The sequence below is a fragment of the Doryrhamphus excisus genome, chromosome 5 (assembly GCF_030265055.1).
Source record: "Doryrhamphus excisus isolate RoL2022-K1 chromosome 5, RoL_Dexc_1.0, whole genome shotgun sequence".
Lineage (NCBI taxonomy): Eukaryota > Metazoa > Chordata > Actinopteri > Syngnathiformes > Syngnathidae > Doryrhamphus > Doryrhamphus excisus.
The window spans coordinates 26,922,456-26,938,490 of NC_080470.1; the positions used below are offsets into that span (position 1 = coordinate 26,922,456).

At 40.3% G+C, this 16,035-nt stretch overlaps 2 protein-coding genes across 3 annotated transcripts; both read right to left on the minus strand.

Annotated features, from left to right (window-relative positions):
- Positions 1-327: 327 nt before the first annotated feature.
- LOC131129999 (uncharacterized) lies at positions 328-5,702 on the minus strand. The gene is made up of 9 exons (XM_058074007.1): positions 5,694-5,702; positions 5,107-5,165; positions 4,756-4,874; positions 3,867-4,262; positions 3,252-3,480; positions 2,533-2,747; positions 1,666-1,813; positions 948-1,057; positions 328-849 (listed from the first exon to the last, which is right to left on the minus strand). The coding sequence occupies exons 2-9, from the start codon at positions 5,144-5,146 to the stop codon at positions 538-540; spliced, it is 1,569 nt and encodes a 522-aa protein (XP_057929990.1). The 5' UTR covers positions 5,147-5,165; positions 5,694-5,702; the 3' UTR covers positions 328-537.
- A 64-nt stretch (positions 5,703-5,766) lies between these two features.
- LOC131129998 (uncharacterized) lies at positions 5,767-15,600 on the minus strand. 2 transcript variants are annotated; one of them, XM_058074005.1, is made up of 3 exons: positions 15,276-15,581; positions 14,996-15,191; positions 5,767-8,944 (listed from the first exon to the last, which is right to left on the minus strand). In XM_058074005.1, exon 3 carries the CDS (start codon positions 8,433-8,435, stop codon positions 6,444-6,446), a length of 1,992 nt encoding a protein of 663 aa, XP_057929988.1. In that variant the 5' UTR covers positions 8,436-8,944; positions 14,996-15,191; positions 15,276-15,581; the 3' UTR covers positions 5,767-6,443. The 2 variants fall into 2 exon arrangements, with proteins under 2 accessions (XP_057929988.1, XP_057929989.1); XM_058074006.1 differs by having other exon boundaries at positions 5,767-15,191; positions 15,276-15,600.
- Positions 15,601-16,035: the final 435 nt, after the last annotated feature.

Sequence of the window (16,035 nt, forward strand, 5' to 3'; positions counted from 1 at the left end):
GCTTGTGCTTAAAACAAGCAAATTTGGCTGCCAGTGCAGTAAGTGAATTTCACTTGCTAAGATGTCTTAAAACAAGTCAGTCTGTCCGACTGTCAGTATAGCACATAAAATCTTGAAATAAGATCACAAAGACTCATTTCAAGCAATCTAGTTAAGCTTGGTTAATGCAAAAGAAGCTTATTATCACTCAAAACTAGAGTATTTTTTTAGCATCAAATGACTTAAAACAAGATTTATGAAATTCTTGTTTTTAGGTTGCTAAATAAGACCACATGCTCTTAAAATAAGGAAACATGACAATGCTCTCAGAAAAAAAACATGCTTTTATTGACAAGGACCAAGGTAAAGATTGTCTTCAGAGGGGTCTAAACACAGCCCAAAACCCTAAAAGTGCATTTCATAACAAATTTAGAAGTGAGTTTCAATCAAAATGACTAAAAGCAAACAACAAATTGTACCGTGACATTTTGGCAAATCAAACATGAATCAACCATTTTTGGTCACGCAGGTCACAAACCTGTGCATTTTTGGCTTACTCTACTTTTTGTTGAATTCTTCCCATTCAGCTATTGCCTTCTTGTAGGAATGAGTAAGGTCACGCTCGTGAATACTGTCCTTCAGTACCTCAGTCTGGATGACGGATAACAAAGTGGCACCACATTTGGGGTAGGTGAGGTGGAAGGTGTAATAACACCCCATGAGGATCAGAGGAGCCTCATGAATCATTTCCTTAGGTAAGGTGGTCAGTGGCATTGTGCCAACAGCCAGGAGAAGGTTATTAGATCCTACCAGGAAGACCGGACTGGTGATGGGCCATCTCTGGAGAAACATATTGGGGTCCTCAGATGGCTGAGAGCAACAAAGTAGAGACAAAAGGTAGAACAAGATTAAACTTCACACATATCAACTTCAGTTTCAGTTTGATACTGATACTGATGCAAACTCACCTCAAGAACATGGAACAGTGCTTCACATGCTGGTCCAAGCTTTTTGGGTGGGGGCGTTGGAGAAGGGAACAATGAAGGAAGTGCCTTGAACAAAGCAATGGCTTGTCCTGCTGTAAAACAATATGGACACATCAACTGCATTGTCTGTCTTGCTGTTAGGCAATTTGACTGTGACATTAAGTATTGTGCAATTGTGTAATTGGAAAGTCAACATAAAAGGCAAAAAAGGTAGTGTAATCATGGAAAAACTGTATCAGTGAGTGACAGCGTATGTTTATGTGTTTAGTGTGTATATCCCTGAAACAATATGAATTTTTAGTAAAATAAGAGTAAAATAAAAGCTTTTGCTGTTATTGGACAAGCAAACTTAAAGTTTGGCTCGATAGTGTGGCAACAGCAGTCGGGGTGAATCTACAATATTCTCGCTGCAGGGATATAAAAAGCACTTGTCAGTTGCACAAGTGAAAAACAAGACTATAAGGGTCATATGTATACATGAAAAGGTGTTAGTGGTGTTTAAAACCTCTAGTGACCACCACATCTTAGAAACTATCATGAAAAGGATAAGAAAAAAAGAAGGAAAATAAAGACAATATTTAAGTTTGTAGTCATCAAAAAGGGGATTAAAAAGCGATTAAAATCACATCATACGCAGCCATTACATAGGCAAATCCAACCTATAAAACAGTGTTGTTATCTATATTTGCATTATGCTTACATTTATCCAGACCCATTGGTGGCTTCAATGACTTGTTCCACACTCCAAAGAACAGCGCATTTTGGCAAAAGCTTTCCCATCGGGCTTTGATCTGGTCAGCAAAGTTCTTGTTATCTGCCTGTAGAATGCGGCCCAGTTCGTCCATGATCTGAGCGTACAGAGAAAACAGCAATTTCCGACTCTCATTTTGCTTAACCTTTGGACTAGCAGGCAGAAATGCTATGTGCATCAGAAACAGGTGAACATAATAAAATTTACAAAATTCAGTCAGTTAATGTAATATTAGATGCCTGCCACTTTCCCCTGAGTCAAACCAATAGTTTTGATGGGGATTAAAAATGTACTTTCATATTGAAGAGTGGAGCGATCTAATCAGAACACAACCTTAGTTTTTATTACACATGCCTCCATTTAAATGACTCTTCAAAGGCACCTGATATACTGTCCTAGCTTCAACAAGCCATAGTTACAGTGACTGTTAGCCCAATTGGCACAGCATGCTGAGGATTATATCAGAAGACAAGAAGAGACAAGGTCTAACAAAAGCTTCCATCTAAATACAAAGCTTTAGCCAGCGATGGCATCAGTCATGGACTTTCTCGCATCAACTCTACTACTACTAGCCCCCTAAAGTTTTTAGCCAACTCTATTACTGTAGCAAATGCAAATGCAAATGCTTATAATAGTTGGTGACTTTTTGGTATTCTAAAGTCTTGGTGGATGATGAAGATATTAATCAATAATACTACATTAAAAAAAATCGGCATTTTTAACTGGGTTTACTATCCCTTTAAACCTTCTGTTCGGTCACACTGTCACATTGAGTGATACCAACTACCAAGGGATTATAAGAATTAAGTCACTCACATGCTTATGGTCTTTGAAGCAGGGATATGCCTCTATGACCTTCTCGATCATATTCTCTTCTTTGAGTGAACATGAGTCTATAAAGGCTCTCCTTGACTCAAACTCAAGATCCAGGAGATGAGCCACATCATCTTGGTTCGGTCTAGGTCTCTTCCACAGCTCTTTAAGGGTTTTGTAGTGTCTGGCTTGGAGTTTCCTGGAGTAATGGCCTGGCACTGAATCAACAACAAAGGCATTTAAACTTTTACTGCAAACTTCTGCTGAGATGATCCAGAGACTAGATGATTCAGACTAGATGCATGTGTAAAGAGGCTGCAATTAGCACTTGTATTGTACAGCAAAATCATTTCTATTTGGATAAAAGTGGAAAAAGTTGTGGTTTGAAGAGAACTTTTCAAAATCCAATCCCAAAAATCTCAACCCGATAGTCATCCGTACCATACTATCACAATGTTCAAAGAAAAAAAAAAACAGGGAGAGAGCTCATGAGCATCTCTCAAAAAAATCAAATGATGTGTGTTTGTACATATCAAACATGGCATAAAGGGGGAGTGGGTCATTGAGACCTGAGAGAATGTGTCGATAGCTTAAATGGTGTGGAAGAAGTTGGAAATTGAATAAAAAAGAAGAGTTAAGTGTGCTGCTGAGGGAACACGATTACATTTGGGTGTAATACATATTAGTACATAACACGTGTAGAGACAACTTTACCAATTTACCTGTGTCATCACTATCCTGGTCTGTGGGCGTGTCCTCTAGGGGATCAGTGTTCTCAGTTGATGCACTCGAATCAGCATCATACTGATTGTCCTGGTTATTTGGTTTGAACTGTAGTCGAGGTTTCTTTGAAGGAAGAGTTGGGCTGGGCTTGGGAGTTGACTGGCTCATCAAATTCTGGGTTGACCTGACATTCTGCAGTCTCTTGATCAGTTGACGGAAGATTGCTTCCTGTGGTGTGAAATGGACACAGTGATTCATTTAAAGATATAAGTGACAGATTATGATACAACACTTGAAAGACTAACCCATTGTTCACACAGGACGCGTAAGCGCCGCAAAGTAAGAATTTGTGAGTATTTGCATGCCAGCCAGCGCTTCTGTGTTCACACCAGAAGCGCATTTCTCCACACCGGTCCACAAGAGCAGGCGCTTCCACGTCCTGTGTGAACGAGGGTTAAGAGTAGATACAGTAATACAAATAAACACCCACCATGCACCAAATGCATGTAAAAAAAATGGTGTTGCCAATAAATAACCTGGAATGACCTGGACAGTTGGCCAGTAAAGTGTCAAGTAATGACAATGACTTTGTACACTGAAGGTGAAGAACCTACCCAAGGTTGTTTAGTGCTATCCTTATCTTGCAGCATCGGATAGTACTCAGTCAACATTTTGGCCATGGCAGACACCTCTTCACGTGAGGGATATTTTGAGTCCCCCATCTCCTGCACTTCATTAGCCCTCAGGATCGAAATCATGCTTGTCATGGTGTTTCTGACCAAGCGGCACCTGAGCTCTTTGGACATGGTGCACTCATGTGCTCTGCCGCAACGCTGCAACTCAAAATAGTACTTGCGGACTTGCTCCAACTCTGTATCTATGTAAATAACATAGTCTGGGCTGCTTATCTTCATGATTTTTTTAGGCGTCACGTGTCTTGGTGTTGACGTCTGAGGTAGGCTCGTCTGGTCCCCTGCAGGTTTTACGGCCACTTCAGAAGTTAAGATCTCCTGCACAAAAACATTAATAATTCCAAGACCAAGAAGATTTTTGACCGTTCCTCATGGTGACTGATACTGATCATAACAAATTCACTAGACCAAAAATGCAGCCATTTTGCTAGCATATTACTGCATTGTCTAACACTTAAAGAGGAAAATGTCTGTCAAAGTAATTGCAGACTAGTCAGAGATGATGACTACCATAAGATGTGCTACTCTGATCTAAAATAAAATATGTGTACATATTTATAAGTGTAATTTATTTACAAAACATCAAGGTGTGGATGAATCAACATTCATACAGGTGTCCATGTGTTTAATGATAGATTGATATCACCACAGTATTAATTTCAACATTTTAGAAATTTGCAAATTGTCAAGAAAAAATGCTATTCATGTGCATTTCTAGCACTACTTGTGAAATCACGCATTTTATCCAAATTTTCCAATTCATATTTTGTCTGTGATACACCTCATTCATTAATTCACAGTAAATCCATACCTCTGGATGAAATGTTGCCCAAATGCACTTTCGTCTGAGGAAGTTCTCTGGCCCAGGTAGAAGGTCCCTTAGGTCTTCTCGTGTTAATGAGGGTAGTACCTCATTGGTAATATTTGCAGCTGTAACGTGTGAGGAGAGATCATTTACCAAAAGCATATTTCTAACACCATTACTATGTTGCCCTTGTACATTAAAGTTACATCAATGCTAATGATTTTACATGAGTCTTGCTTGGTAAGCGCAGTAACAGACTACAATTGTTTGAAAAAAGAGTTATTATTAACATCAGTCTAGGTGTGTCTAAAAATATGCGCTGAGGGTAGGTGTCTTTATAATTTACATGACATTTACCTTGTAAGAGTGACACAGTTGCCTCATCTAATGTCTCCATCTCACAATGAAAAAGCAATCTGCAAGTTACAGTAAACGGGAAAAGAGTTCATGTCATTAAAAAACAAACAAACAACTAAAATAACAACAAACATAAATATGACGGAAATTAATCTGTCCATTGCTGAGACTCGCAACCAACTGGCTAATGTTAACCTTCCTTACCATATCAAATCCCCTTCGCGCCATGCGACTTGAGGCAGTCCTTCATGTTAGCTAGGTTTTAACAGATAAAATTACTGAACACCAAAGGAAAACGCATGATATTAATGTCAGTTGACCTGGTATAAGCTACAGACAGTTTATTTACATGAGACTAATTAGCTACATTCGTTGTACACACCCCATCAGCGAGGCAGCTAGCTAGCAAAACGGTTTTGCAGTTAGCGAGCTAGCTTAACAAAGTTAAATCAGCTAACAGTTCATTAAGTTATTCTGTCAACTTGTTATATTTGGAGCACCCCTCCATACATCCCCTATGCCTTTCTAATTTGACTGGCAACTCTCTTGGTTAGCTGATGTTTAACTACATTGAATTTCTACCTTACCTTGCTTGGTCGCTGTTAGGGTTAAACCCAAAACATTATCACCAACTGTGAAAGAAGACACAAAGACGTGAGATATAGGCTTGCAAGGAGAGTGATCAGAGACTGTTCAGTAACATTCATCCAACCTACTCTGAAAAACAGTCCCTGCTCTCCTTCTTTTATTAAAGTTTAGGTGTGCCCTATTACATAGGTCTCAATCGTCTAAGGGAGGGGGAACAGTTCACACGGTTGAGACTGGTTTCAACATCAAGCAAGCATATTTTGAGAAAGCAAAGCAGAGACAGATAGTTCAAGGACATCAAGAGAAAGCAGTGTCTAAAGGAATGTCAAGAGAAAGCAGTGTCTAAAGGAATGTGATGCTCTATGCAAGCGTGTGTTCTATGTGCATGTAATAGTAACTTGGATAATATGAAGAATAATATGTGCATGTTACAGTAACTTGGATAATATGAAGAATAATATGTGCATGTAACAGTAACTTGGATAATATGAAGAATAATATGTGCATGTAACAGTAACTTGGATAATATGAAGAATAATATGAAGAATGTGATTACATGATATTAACTTGGATAATATGAAGCAAGCTTATTAAATGTGAGTACATGATATATACAGTTTTATTCCAACATTTCCCCCCTGTTTATCCAATTTACTCATTGTAGAACATCATTTATTGATCACTTCACGAGGATTTTCGATCATAAAGTCAAAAACATATGAGAAAAAGTTACACCTAGAGGAGAAATGTTACTCATAGTCACCTGGATCTGGAAAAAGATCAGTAATGTTAAAAGATGTTTCATCGTCATGGTCAACACTATCTTTATTAATGTTTACACCATCTTCGTCGTCGTCATGTTGTGGAATAAGAGTGTAAAGCTCTTGAACATGTAACTGAATGGGTGAAATAGCAGAGGATATTACCTGGGTGCAAATCCTGCGAAAAATGGGGATACAAATACATCCACACACTGTCAGAATGCTGACAAAAACTGTCACTGCCAATGCAATTGTCATTAAAAGAGGCTTCCACTTACTGAAGAAATCAGCGAACCCAGACCACATAGAGGTATCAACACCTGAATGCTCTTTCATCTTCTTATTCAGGGACTGAAGTCCATCCAAGGCCCTGGTGAGGCTGCCATCTGCTGCTGTATTGTTCGGAATGAACGTGCAACACTTCTCACCAAAAAGGGCGCAGACATGTCCTTTCTCCGCCAGTAACATGTCAAGAGCAATGCGGTTCTGGAAAGCCATCAAGGATGTAGCTGACAATTGCTCATGAATTGCTTGAAAACCATCTTGAGTATAATTTCCTAGCTTCTGCACATTGTAGTGGATGTAGTTGATCCTATCTACATTTTTATTTATTGTTATCCAAGGTACAATAGATTCCCACCCAGCTGCTATTTGATTAACCAGTTTATAATCATCAGGAACACCTCGTGGAATACCTATAGCATCAATATAAGTTGGATCATTATCACTCCATCCCAAGCCTCTTTTAGTCCTAGTCCATAAATGTGGGAGTATGGTGTCAAATGTATGTAGTAGCTCAACCGCTGTGATCTGGAATATGTGTACAGGCAGAATTAAGGTAACGGTAGCACAATATCCTGTAGTATTGAAAGGTAATTTGTCATATATGGCGTTACCACCACACCACCACCATATGTCGCTACGTGATAAGGGAGAAAAATGTACGTCGACGGTCTCAGTTTCCACACATAAGGAAGCATTCAATGAACCCAATGTGTTGCCAGTCCCAGTCCTGTGAATACATGTGAAATTTCCCATCGCAACTTTATTTGAAAACAGTGGTTTCTTCTTCTCTGGACCTGTAAGGGGGAAAACCTTATCGAAAATAGCACAGTTTTCTGTGGGGTTGGTCTTCATCATGACCTGTAAAAGGCAACTTTTATTCAAAACAGAAGGAACTATCTGCAGCAGCGGTCTTGGTCCCATGCAAACCACACAGTCCTGGTTGGTGGTGTTTGCTGCTTGCTCTGCCATGAGTAACCAGTTGTTGTTTTGGCCAGAAATACCAGTAAATACTTGGAACCAATCATCAGTGGTTTGAAGTACAGCTACTTTAACACCTGCTCTAATTGATGCCCTGGTTAATTCTGGTCTTTGTAGTTTTGCTGAGTAAGTCTGGCATAACTGAATTGGGTAACACGTATCATAGCCTGTCCTCCATTGGCATAACAAGAATTCCCAACAGGTGCATCCCAACCACACACATGAAGTATCTTTGGTTGGAATTGGGCTTAGGAGCTGTCCTGATGTCAAATCTACAGTCAAAACTAAAGTTTTACCTTGGTTTTTCTCAACAAGTGACATTAATGGCCTTTGATGTTTAGCGTAACTAGTTTTAGTATATGACGACCAGTCGTAACCTTGAGGATCTGCCACTAGTGTTTCCCAACCCCCTTTTCTATCATTAATCATGTACCAAGGACTCCCATCTGGCTTAGCATATACTCCCCTGTGACGTAAGTGCTTAACTGTTAGAGTGATGACGGTAGTTTTATTTTGTGGAATACATACTCTGAGCAGACTAAAATGTTGGTGTTGGCCACAAGCAGGATCCGTGATGTTTTGTTTTATGTTTAGGTCAGAAAAACGTCGCCTGTCCGGTTGTTGCATCTGGTCATGAAGGAGTAAGCCTGTGCCTGTAATGATCATTCCAATAGCCACTGTAACCAATAATGCTATGCCTATTTTAACGTAGGCCATGTTGACGGGTATTCCCCGGCTCCCTCTAAAGTCCTACAAGGCTGTGGACAATCTTCACCGGGTTTGAGACGACTACACACTAAAAGTGCAGCCCCCTTTGTAGTCGGACTTTACCTTGCAGGACGGTAGGAACCCAAAGAAACCCTCCCAACAAGCCCTTTTTATTTATTTATTTATTTAACAAGCCCTTTTTATTTATTTATTTATTTATTTATTTAATCTCTTTTTTTTTTTTTTTTTTTTATTACAGTAAGTACCACAATGCTATGGTAATGACGCACATAAGAACTCCTACACTGAAAATCACGATAGAAGCAGTTAATTTAGTCATATTTCAGAATCTTTTTACAATGAGTTAAATGAATCCACGTATTACGTTCTGCTATTTTTAATGCAGTTGGTGTGGTCAATAATACTTGATAAGGGCCTTCCCACTTTGGTGAGTACCAATGCTTCTTCTTGATGCTTTTAATCAGTACCCAATCTCCTGGTTCTACCCGTTGGTCCTCCTGTGGAGAAACGGATGATGTTTGCTCATCATTATTTTGTTTGTCTAATTTGTTGATATTTTGCAACATTTTTCTCATATAATCTGCTAGGTTGCTATCTTCATTCGATTCCCATTCATTTTTAAAGTATGGTAATCGGTATGGTCGCCCAAACATAATTTCATAAGGTGTTAACCCGTTGGTACTAGTTATGTTAATGTGTAGTTTGACCAAGTCTAGGCACTGAGTCCATTGTCTGCCTGTTTCTTCCATGCATTTCTTTCATCTATTTTTTATTGTTCCATTCATTCTTTCTACTAGTCCTGCACTCTGTGGGTGATAACCACAATGTCGTTTTAAATCAATATGAAATGCTCTGCCTATGTTATCTATAATCTGGTTTACAAAATGTGAGCCATTATCGCTATATATTTTTTCTGGAATACCATATCTTGGTATAATGTCTTTACACAATGCTTTTGCTACTGTAAGTGCATCTGGATGTTTTGTTGGAAATAGTTCTATCCATTTAGAAAATGAGTCTATTATAACCAAACAGAATTTTTTACCTTCGCTTTGATTTAATTCGATAAAATCCATGTGTATATGTTGAAATGGATAGCTTGGTTTAGGAAACTGACCTCTTTGTGGACGTAAATTACCTTGTGCGTTATATTTAGCACACACTAAACATGCTCTACAAAATTTTTTTGAATAGGAATGAAACCCATATGTAGTGTAGACAGCTGATATTAGGCTCACCATGCCTCCTGTTGAGACATGCGATTTCCCATGACTCAACAATGCAGCCCATTTGTACAAATTTTTCGGTAGAATGGGTTTGTTTACTTGTCAGAAATATATACCATCATCTAGGTGTGCTCCTCTCCTGAGCCACATATCAAGTTCTTGTTTGGAAGATTGTTGTTGCATGTCACGTAAAATGGCCCTGTCTAGAGTAGAAGGGGAATCCTCAGAAGTAAGGAGAACACGAACAGCGCCAGCAGCAGCTTGCTTAGCAATTTTGTCAGCAAAGGCATTGCCTTTTGACACAGCATCAGTACCAGAGGTATGCGCTGCGCATTTGCAAATGGCTAACTTAGCGGGCAGTTTGATAGCTTGCAGTAGATCAATCAGTAAACGCGCGTGAGTAACAGGTTTACCAACGGAAGTTACCATACCTCTATTGTTCCAATATTGAGCAAATGTGTGTGTAGTTGCAAACGCATATTGACTATCTGTATAGATGGTAACATTTTGACCCGTCATCAGTTTACAGGCTTCAGTAAGCGCAATAATTTCAGCTGCTTGTGCAGAGTAATGTTGGGATAAAGCACCAGCTTTTAAAATTTGATCATATGTAACTACAGCATAACCAGTTCTTGTTTTTCCCTGATCATCCTTTCGTGATGAACCGTCTACAAACAGAGTATGGCCTTCAGGTAAGGGTGTATCCTGTAAGTCTGGCCTACTCTTAGCAGCTTGTTCAGCCAAGGCTTGACAGTCATGAGGACTGCCATCCTCACTAGTAGGTATAAGCGTTGCTGGATTCAAGGCTGTACACCGTTCTATTGTCAAGTGTGGTTGAGACAACAGAATGGACATGCACGACAAATGTCTTGCAGATGACAAGAAGGTCATTTTGGTTTGTAATAGCAAAGCGGAGACAGCATGAGGAACCTTTAACACCAAAGGATGAAAAAGGACCACATCCGCACTTGATGTAACAGCCAAAGATGCAGCAATCACCGCTCTAACGCAGTGGGGCATTGCGCGAGCGACAGCATCTAATTTAGTTGAATAGTATGCCACAGGACGTAACTTACTACCATGCATTTGAGTTAGGACGGATGTCATAAAATGTCCTTTACAATCGACCATCTGGTAAAAGGTTTTATTATAGTCAGGTAGAGCTAGCGTAGAGGTGCTAACCAATGCTTGTTTGAGATCACAAAAGGCCTTTTCTGCCTCAGGAGTCCATTTAAGATTATCTGTCATTTTTATATCTTCAGTATACATTAAGGCCTGCAATGGAGCTGATATTTCAGAATAATTAGGTACCCACATCCTGCAATAATTTGTAAGTCCTAGAAAGGACATCATTTGTTTTTTTGTTTGGGGTTTGGGTGCTCGCAGGATAGCTGTTTTCCTATCTTCTAGAATAGTTCTTCCACCTGCACTTAATTGGTGACCTAAGTATTTAACCTTTTCTTTACAGAATTGCAATTTAGCCTTGCTAACTTTGTGACCTTCTTCTGCTAAATGTTTTAAGGTTGCCAAAGTGTCAACCTCACAATCTTCTTTCGTTTTTGATGCAATAAGTATGTCATCTACATACGTGAGTATCTGACTATTCCTTGGTGGATTAAAAGTTGACAAACTTGCATTCATCACTTGAGAGTATATCGTAGGACTTTCACAGTAACCTTGAGGTAGTCTGGTGTAAGTATATTTTTTGCCTTGAAACGTGAACGCGAACCAAAATTGGCTATCTTTATGGACCGGTATAGAAAAGAACGCATTGCTTACATCAATAACCGTGAAGTATTTTGCTTCCGGCGTCAAGGAGTTTAATAGAGTGTGTGGATCAGCTACACATGGTGCTCTTTGTATGACGGCATTGTTGACTGCTATTAAATCCTGTACCATCCTCCATCCCGTGGATGGGGGTGCCTTTTTGACAGGAAATATGGGCGTGTTTACAGGTGAATCGGCACACTCTATTATCACTCTTGCTGCTTTCAAATCATGTATGACAGGTATTATACCTTCTTGTGCATCTGGTTTTAATGGATATTGTTTAATGCGAGGTCTATGTTCTGTTTTAGGCCTAATAACCACTGGTTGAGCTCCTTTAACTAGTCCTACGTCTGTGGGTCCCTGAGACCACAATTTGGGTGGAACCTGATTGAGGAGTGCTTCTTCAGCTTCAGTAAAATAAATGGGTCATTGTTGTTGCTCTACCATATGTGCCCTGCCTTCCACATTCACTGTCCAGTGTAATTTTTTCTTGAACAACCCCGCTATCTCACTGTAGTAGGTGTTCCCACTGACTTGTTCCCATCCATGTGTTTGTACTCCCCTAGTCACTATTTTCCCCATATCTCTCCACTGAAATGCTTTATTTTTGCACAGTGACACATGTGGAACAAAGTGTTGTTTGAAAAGTCCTTTTAAGTGCTGTGGTAAGTTAACGCTAGCTACAGCGTTTCCTGCTTGGTCATAGTATAGTGAATCTATTACTATTCTGGCAGGTGTCTCTTTCTCTAGTTTCTCCTGATATTTTACGTCCGGTTTCTCAGTAAACCACATGGTGACATGTAAGTTATCAGGTGACATAGCATCTTGAACAGTATGCACTGCAAGTTTTGCCATGTTGACCAGGGATGAACCTACACAAGTAGGTGGTGTGTTGTTGACGTCAAGGGAGTAGTAGTAATGTGGTATTCCCACTCCTTCAACAACATACACTGATTCTGGTCTTTTTCGGATGATGGTCAAGCCCTCAGGAGTAGGAGCTATGGTAAGTCCTAGCTGTATGAGAGCATCTCTCCCCAATAAGTTTACGGGACAATCAGGTAAGTACAGGATTTGCATTTTACATGATTTCCCATCAGGGTCTCTGAGCCAGAGTGGTTCAGTATAACATACATGAGATACTGACCCTTGGGCTGCCCTTACGACTGCTACCTTTTGACTCATTTTCATACCTGGTACTGGTATGTTGATAGTTGTTCTACATGCACCAGTATCACATAGGAAGTTAACTGGAGTTCCATTTATCATTATGGTCACTTCCGGTTTTACTTTTTCTGAGAAGAGTATATCCTGTAGGTTTAAAATCTCGTCTGGCTCTAGCACAGTGTCGACGTCATCTGAGGCAAACGGTGGCGGTTCCTCAAGGTGAGCGCACTGTTCCTTATCTAGTCATGCTGACATTGACTCATTTGGGGAGGTACTGTGAGTACGAGTACATTCCCGTGAGAAATGTCCAGGTTTCCCGCATGTCCAACAAACATTCGGTCTCCCAAAATATGGTAATCTCCCACGTCCTCCATTCCTTCCTCGTCCTCCCCGACCTCTATACTGACCTCTTCCTCTTCCCCTGTTAGTACTCTTTTGATAGTACACCTCACTTTCTCCTATGTGAAAGGTATCCTGTGCTTCTTTCTTTTGTTTGTTTTTAGTAACTTTTTCTGCGTGAGTTGCATGTGTGATATACTCTTCCAGGTTACCTGATGGAAGATTTATATAATGCTTCGCTACCCACTGACTGATTTCAGTTTTAGTACCTGCATGTAAGGCATTTTTTAGTTGTTGTTTGTAAGGGCCCGTCTCTTCATCATTATAAGGTAACCCACTGTTTGCCCTGAACACTTTTTCTAACCTAGTACGATAATCCTCAAAGGATTCGTCTGGTTTCTGTTTGCATCTACCTATCTCAGTGTAGTTTGCCCTTTTGCGGAATCTGGTAATCACTCTTTCTATGAGTGGTTCTAGTTGAAGGCGTAATGCCATAGAATGTGGAGCAAATGGTCTACCATCGTCATCAGCTGGAGTGTAACCCCCTTTCACATGAAACCAGTCGGGTCCCAAGAGGGTCATCCAGACCTGTTGAACTTCCGTTCCATTCAGATGGTAGGATTGTCTTATATTTTCCATTTGAGTCACACATTCAGCTATGTCCTCTTTGGGAGAGGGTATCCCCTCAAGGGCCTTCTTGATGTCATCTTTTGTCCAGGTCCTAAAAACCCTAATTGTCAAATCTTCACCTTTTTGACCTGCTCTGGGGTTTGGTAATTCAATGAGGGGACAAAGATCTTCCGGTGGAGGTGTATTTTCTGGTAGACGAGATGTTTCCGGAGAGAACATGTTTTCTCTACCAGTTACCATTTTCTTTGTCCAATCACCTACAGTGCCCTGCGATCTAGTATAAGGCGCATCTGGGGCAGTAGGATGTAACATAGCTGCACTAGGAGGCGAATAAACTGGTGGTTTATTACCTTCCTCTTTTGGTGACCTTCTGTCTAACATTTCTCTTGCCTCTCTGTACGGCCCTACATACTCATCATCTTCTTTTCTGTGAAACAATGTGGTTGTTTTGTCTTGCTCCCTACATTCTTGTTCTTGTTTTTTATCTCTCTCCTGTTGCTGCCTCTCCTGTTCCTTCTTATCTATTTTAGCCTGCCTTGCTCTTTTTTCACCTGCCTCTCTCTGTCCTGCTATTTTCATCCATACAAAAGTATGCTGAATACCTTCTTTGTTCATTTGTTTTTCCTTACAGTTTGTTTTGTTTCTGATTTTTTGCTGTAAGTCTTTTATTCCTGCCGTAGACAGTTTGCCATTAAAACCATATTGTTTTATCCAATACGGTAACGGTTTTAACGCATCTGGATCCTGTTTTTCTACCATTATCCAATCTTTGCATTCTAGACTGTCTATTACTTTTTTACGTTGTTTACTTTGCCCTTTTCCCATTTTGGCAATTTGGTCCCAACTATGACGAGCGCTCCTAGGGAGTCCTAATAGTTGGGGATGTTCTTAGTGAGGTGGTGATCAATGCCTTATTGTGGTAATTGTCAAGCTTCTACCCCGGTGAGGGCGGACAATTCTTGCCTTTGCATCCACAACAAGTCACCACTTCCAATCTCACTGTTTGGTATGGAGTTCGAAACCTAGTGGTAATCTTACTCATATTCACACACACATGTTCACACACCTTTAATGCGTTTTCCTTTTGCCAGAGGACGCCGCCGCCCTTGCAGAATTTAACTGTGTCCTTTTCAACAGGCGAGTCTGCCCTCGCGCGGACTTTAACTGGTCTTTATTTACCTGATAGAGTCTAGAATTGTCAGGGTTTGGTACACTTCTATTTTTCAGCACAGAGGACTCCGCCGTCCTGTGTAGAATTTAACTAGTCTGTTTCAACTAGGGGCGTCTACCCACCTACGGAATTTAACTGTCTGACCTGCAGGGTTTTTATACCTTATCACCTAACTCGTCACCCCTTGAATACCGGTATTTTATTTCACTCGTCACACATTCCTTTTTTAAGTGAAATATTCTACTCACGTCTCCGTGTTCCTGGATCTCCGTCAACCGTCGGATCCCAGCCCGAGAGGGAGGAACCAGTCCCGGAAAGGGTATTGGTCGCTGTGGCCACAGACTTGCCTGGATCTCTCTCCCACGCTGGAATCGTCGGGTCTGTTGGAATCCGGCTCGAAGGACCAATTTAATGTTAGGGTTAAACCCAGAACATTATCACCAACTGTGAAAGAAGACACAAAGACGTGAGATATAGGCTTGCAAGGAGAGTGATCAGAGACTGTTCAGTAACATTCATCCAACCTACTCTGAAAAAAGTCTCTGCTCTCCTTCTTTTATTAAAGTTTAGGTGTGCCCTATTACATAGGTCTCAATCGTCTAAGGGAGGGGGAACAGTTCACACGGTTGAGACCGGTTTCAACATCAAGCAAGCATATTTTGAGAAAGCAAAGCAGAGACAGATAGTTCAAGGACATCAAGAGAAAGCAGTGTCTAAAGGAATGTGATGCTCTATGCAAGCGTGTGTTCTATGTGCATGTAATAGTAACTTGGATAATATGAAGAATAATATGAAGAATGTGATTACATGATATTAACTTGGATAATATGAAGAATGTGATTACATGATATTAACTTGGACAATATGAAGCAAGCTTATTAAATGTGAGTACATGATATATACAGTTTTATTCCAACACTAACGGCTACCAGGCTAGCACCGAGCAAGAGAGCCTCAAGTTCAGAAAGTGCTAAGGTTGTCCTATAACCTCCCTACATCATGCCATGTGTGTATTTGCCTTTAGACATGAGTAAATTAGCTTAAATGCTAACATGCTAACGGCTACCATGCTAACACCTAGCAAAACAGCCTCAGGTCCTGAAAAGTTTGGGGCAATCCTACAGTGTCCCCACATCATGCCAAGTGTGTATTTGCCTTTAAACGTAATTAAATTAGCGAACATGCTAACGGCTACCATGCTAACACCTATTAAAACAGCCTCAGGTCCTGAAAAGTTTGTGGCAGTCCTACAGTGTCCCCACATCATGCCAAGTGTGTATTTGCCTTT

What these genes read in the sequence shown, in the direction of transcription:
- LOC131129999 (XM_058074007.1), bottom strand. Translation starts at nt 5,146, where the DNA reads ATGGAGACATTAGATGAGGCAACTGTGTCACTCTTACAAG. An exon ending in CCAGGATAGTGATGACACAG is followed by an intron (nt 2,748 to 3,251) that starts GTAAATTGGTAA and finishes TTGTTGATTCAG; the next exon opens with TGCCAGGCCATTACTCCAGG. An exon ending in ACCAATGGGTCTGGATAAAT is followed by an intron (nt 1,058 to 1,665) that starts GTAAGCATAATG and finishes ATTGTTTTACAG; the next exon opens with CAGGACAAGCCATTGCTTTG.
- LOC131129998 (XM_058074005.1), bottom strand. Translation starts at nt 8,435, where the DNA reads ATGGCCTACGTTAAAATAGGCATAGCATTATTGGTTACAGTGGCTATT.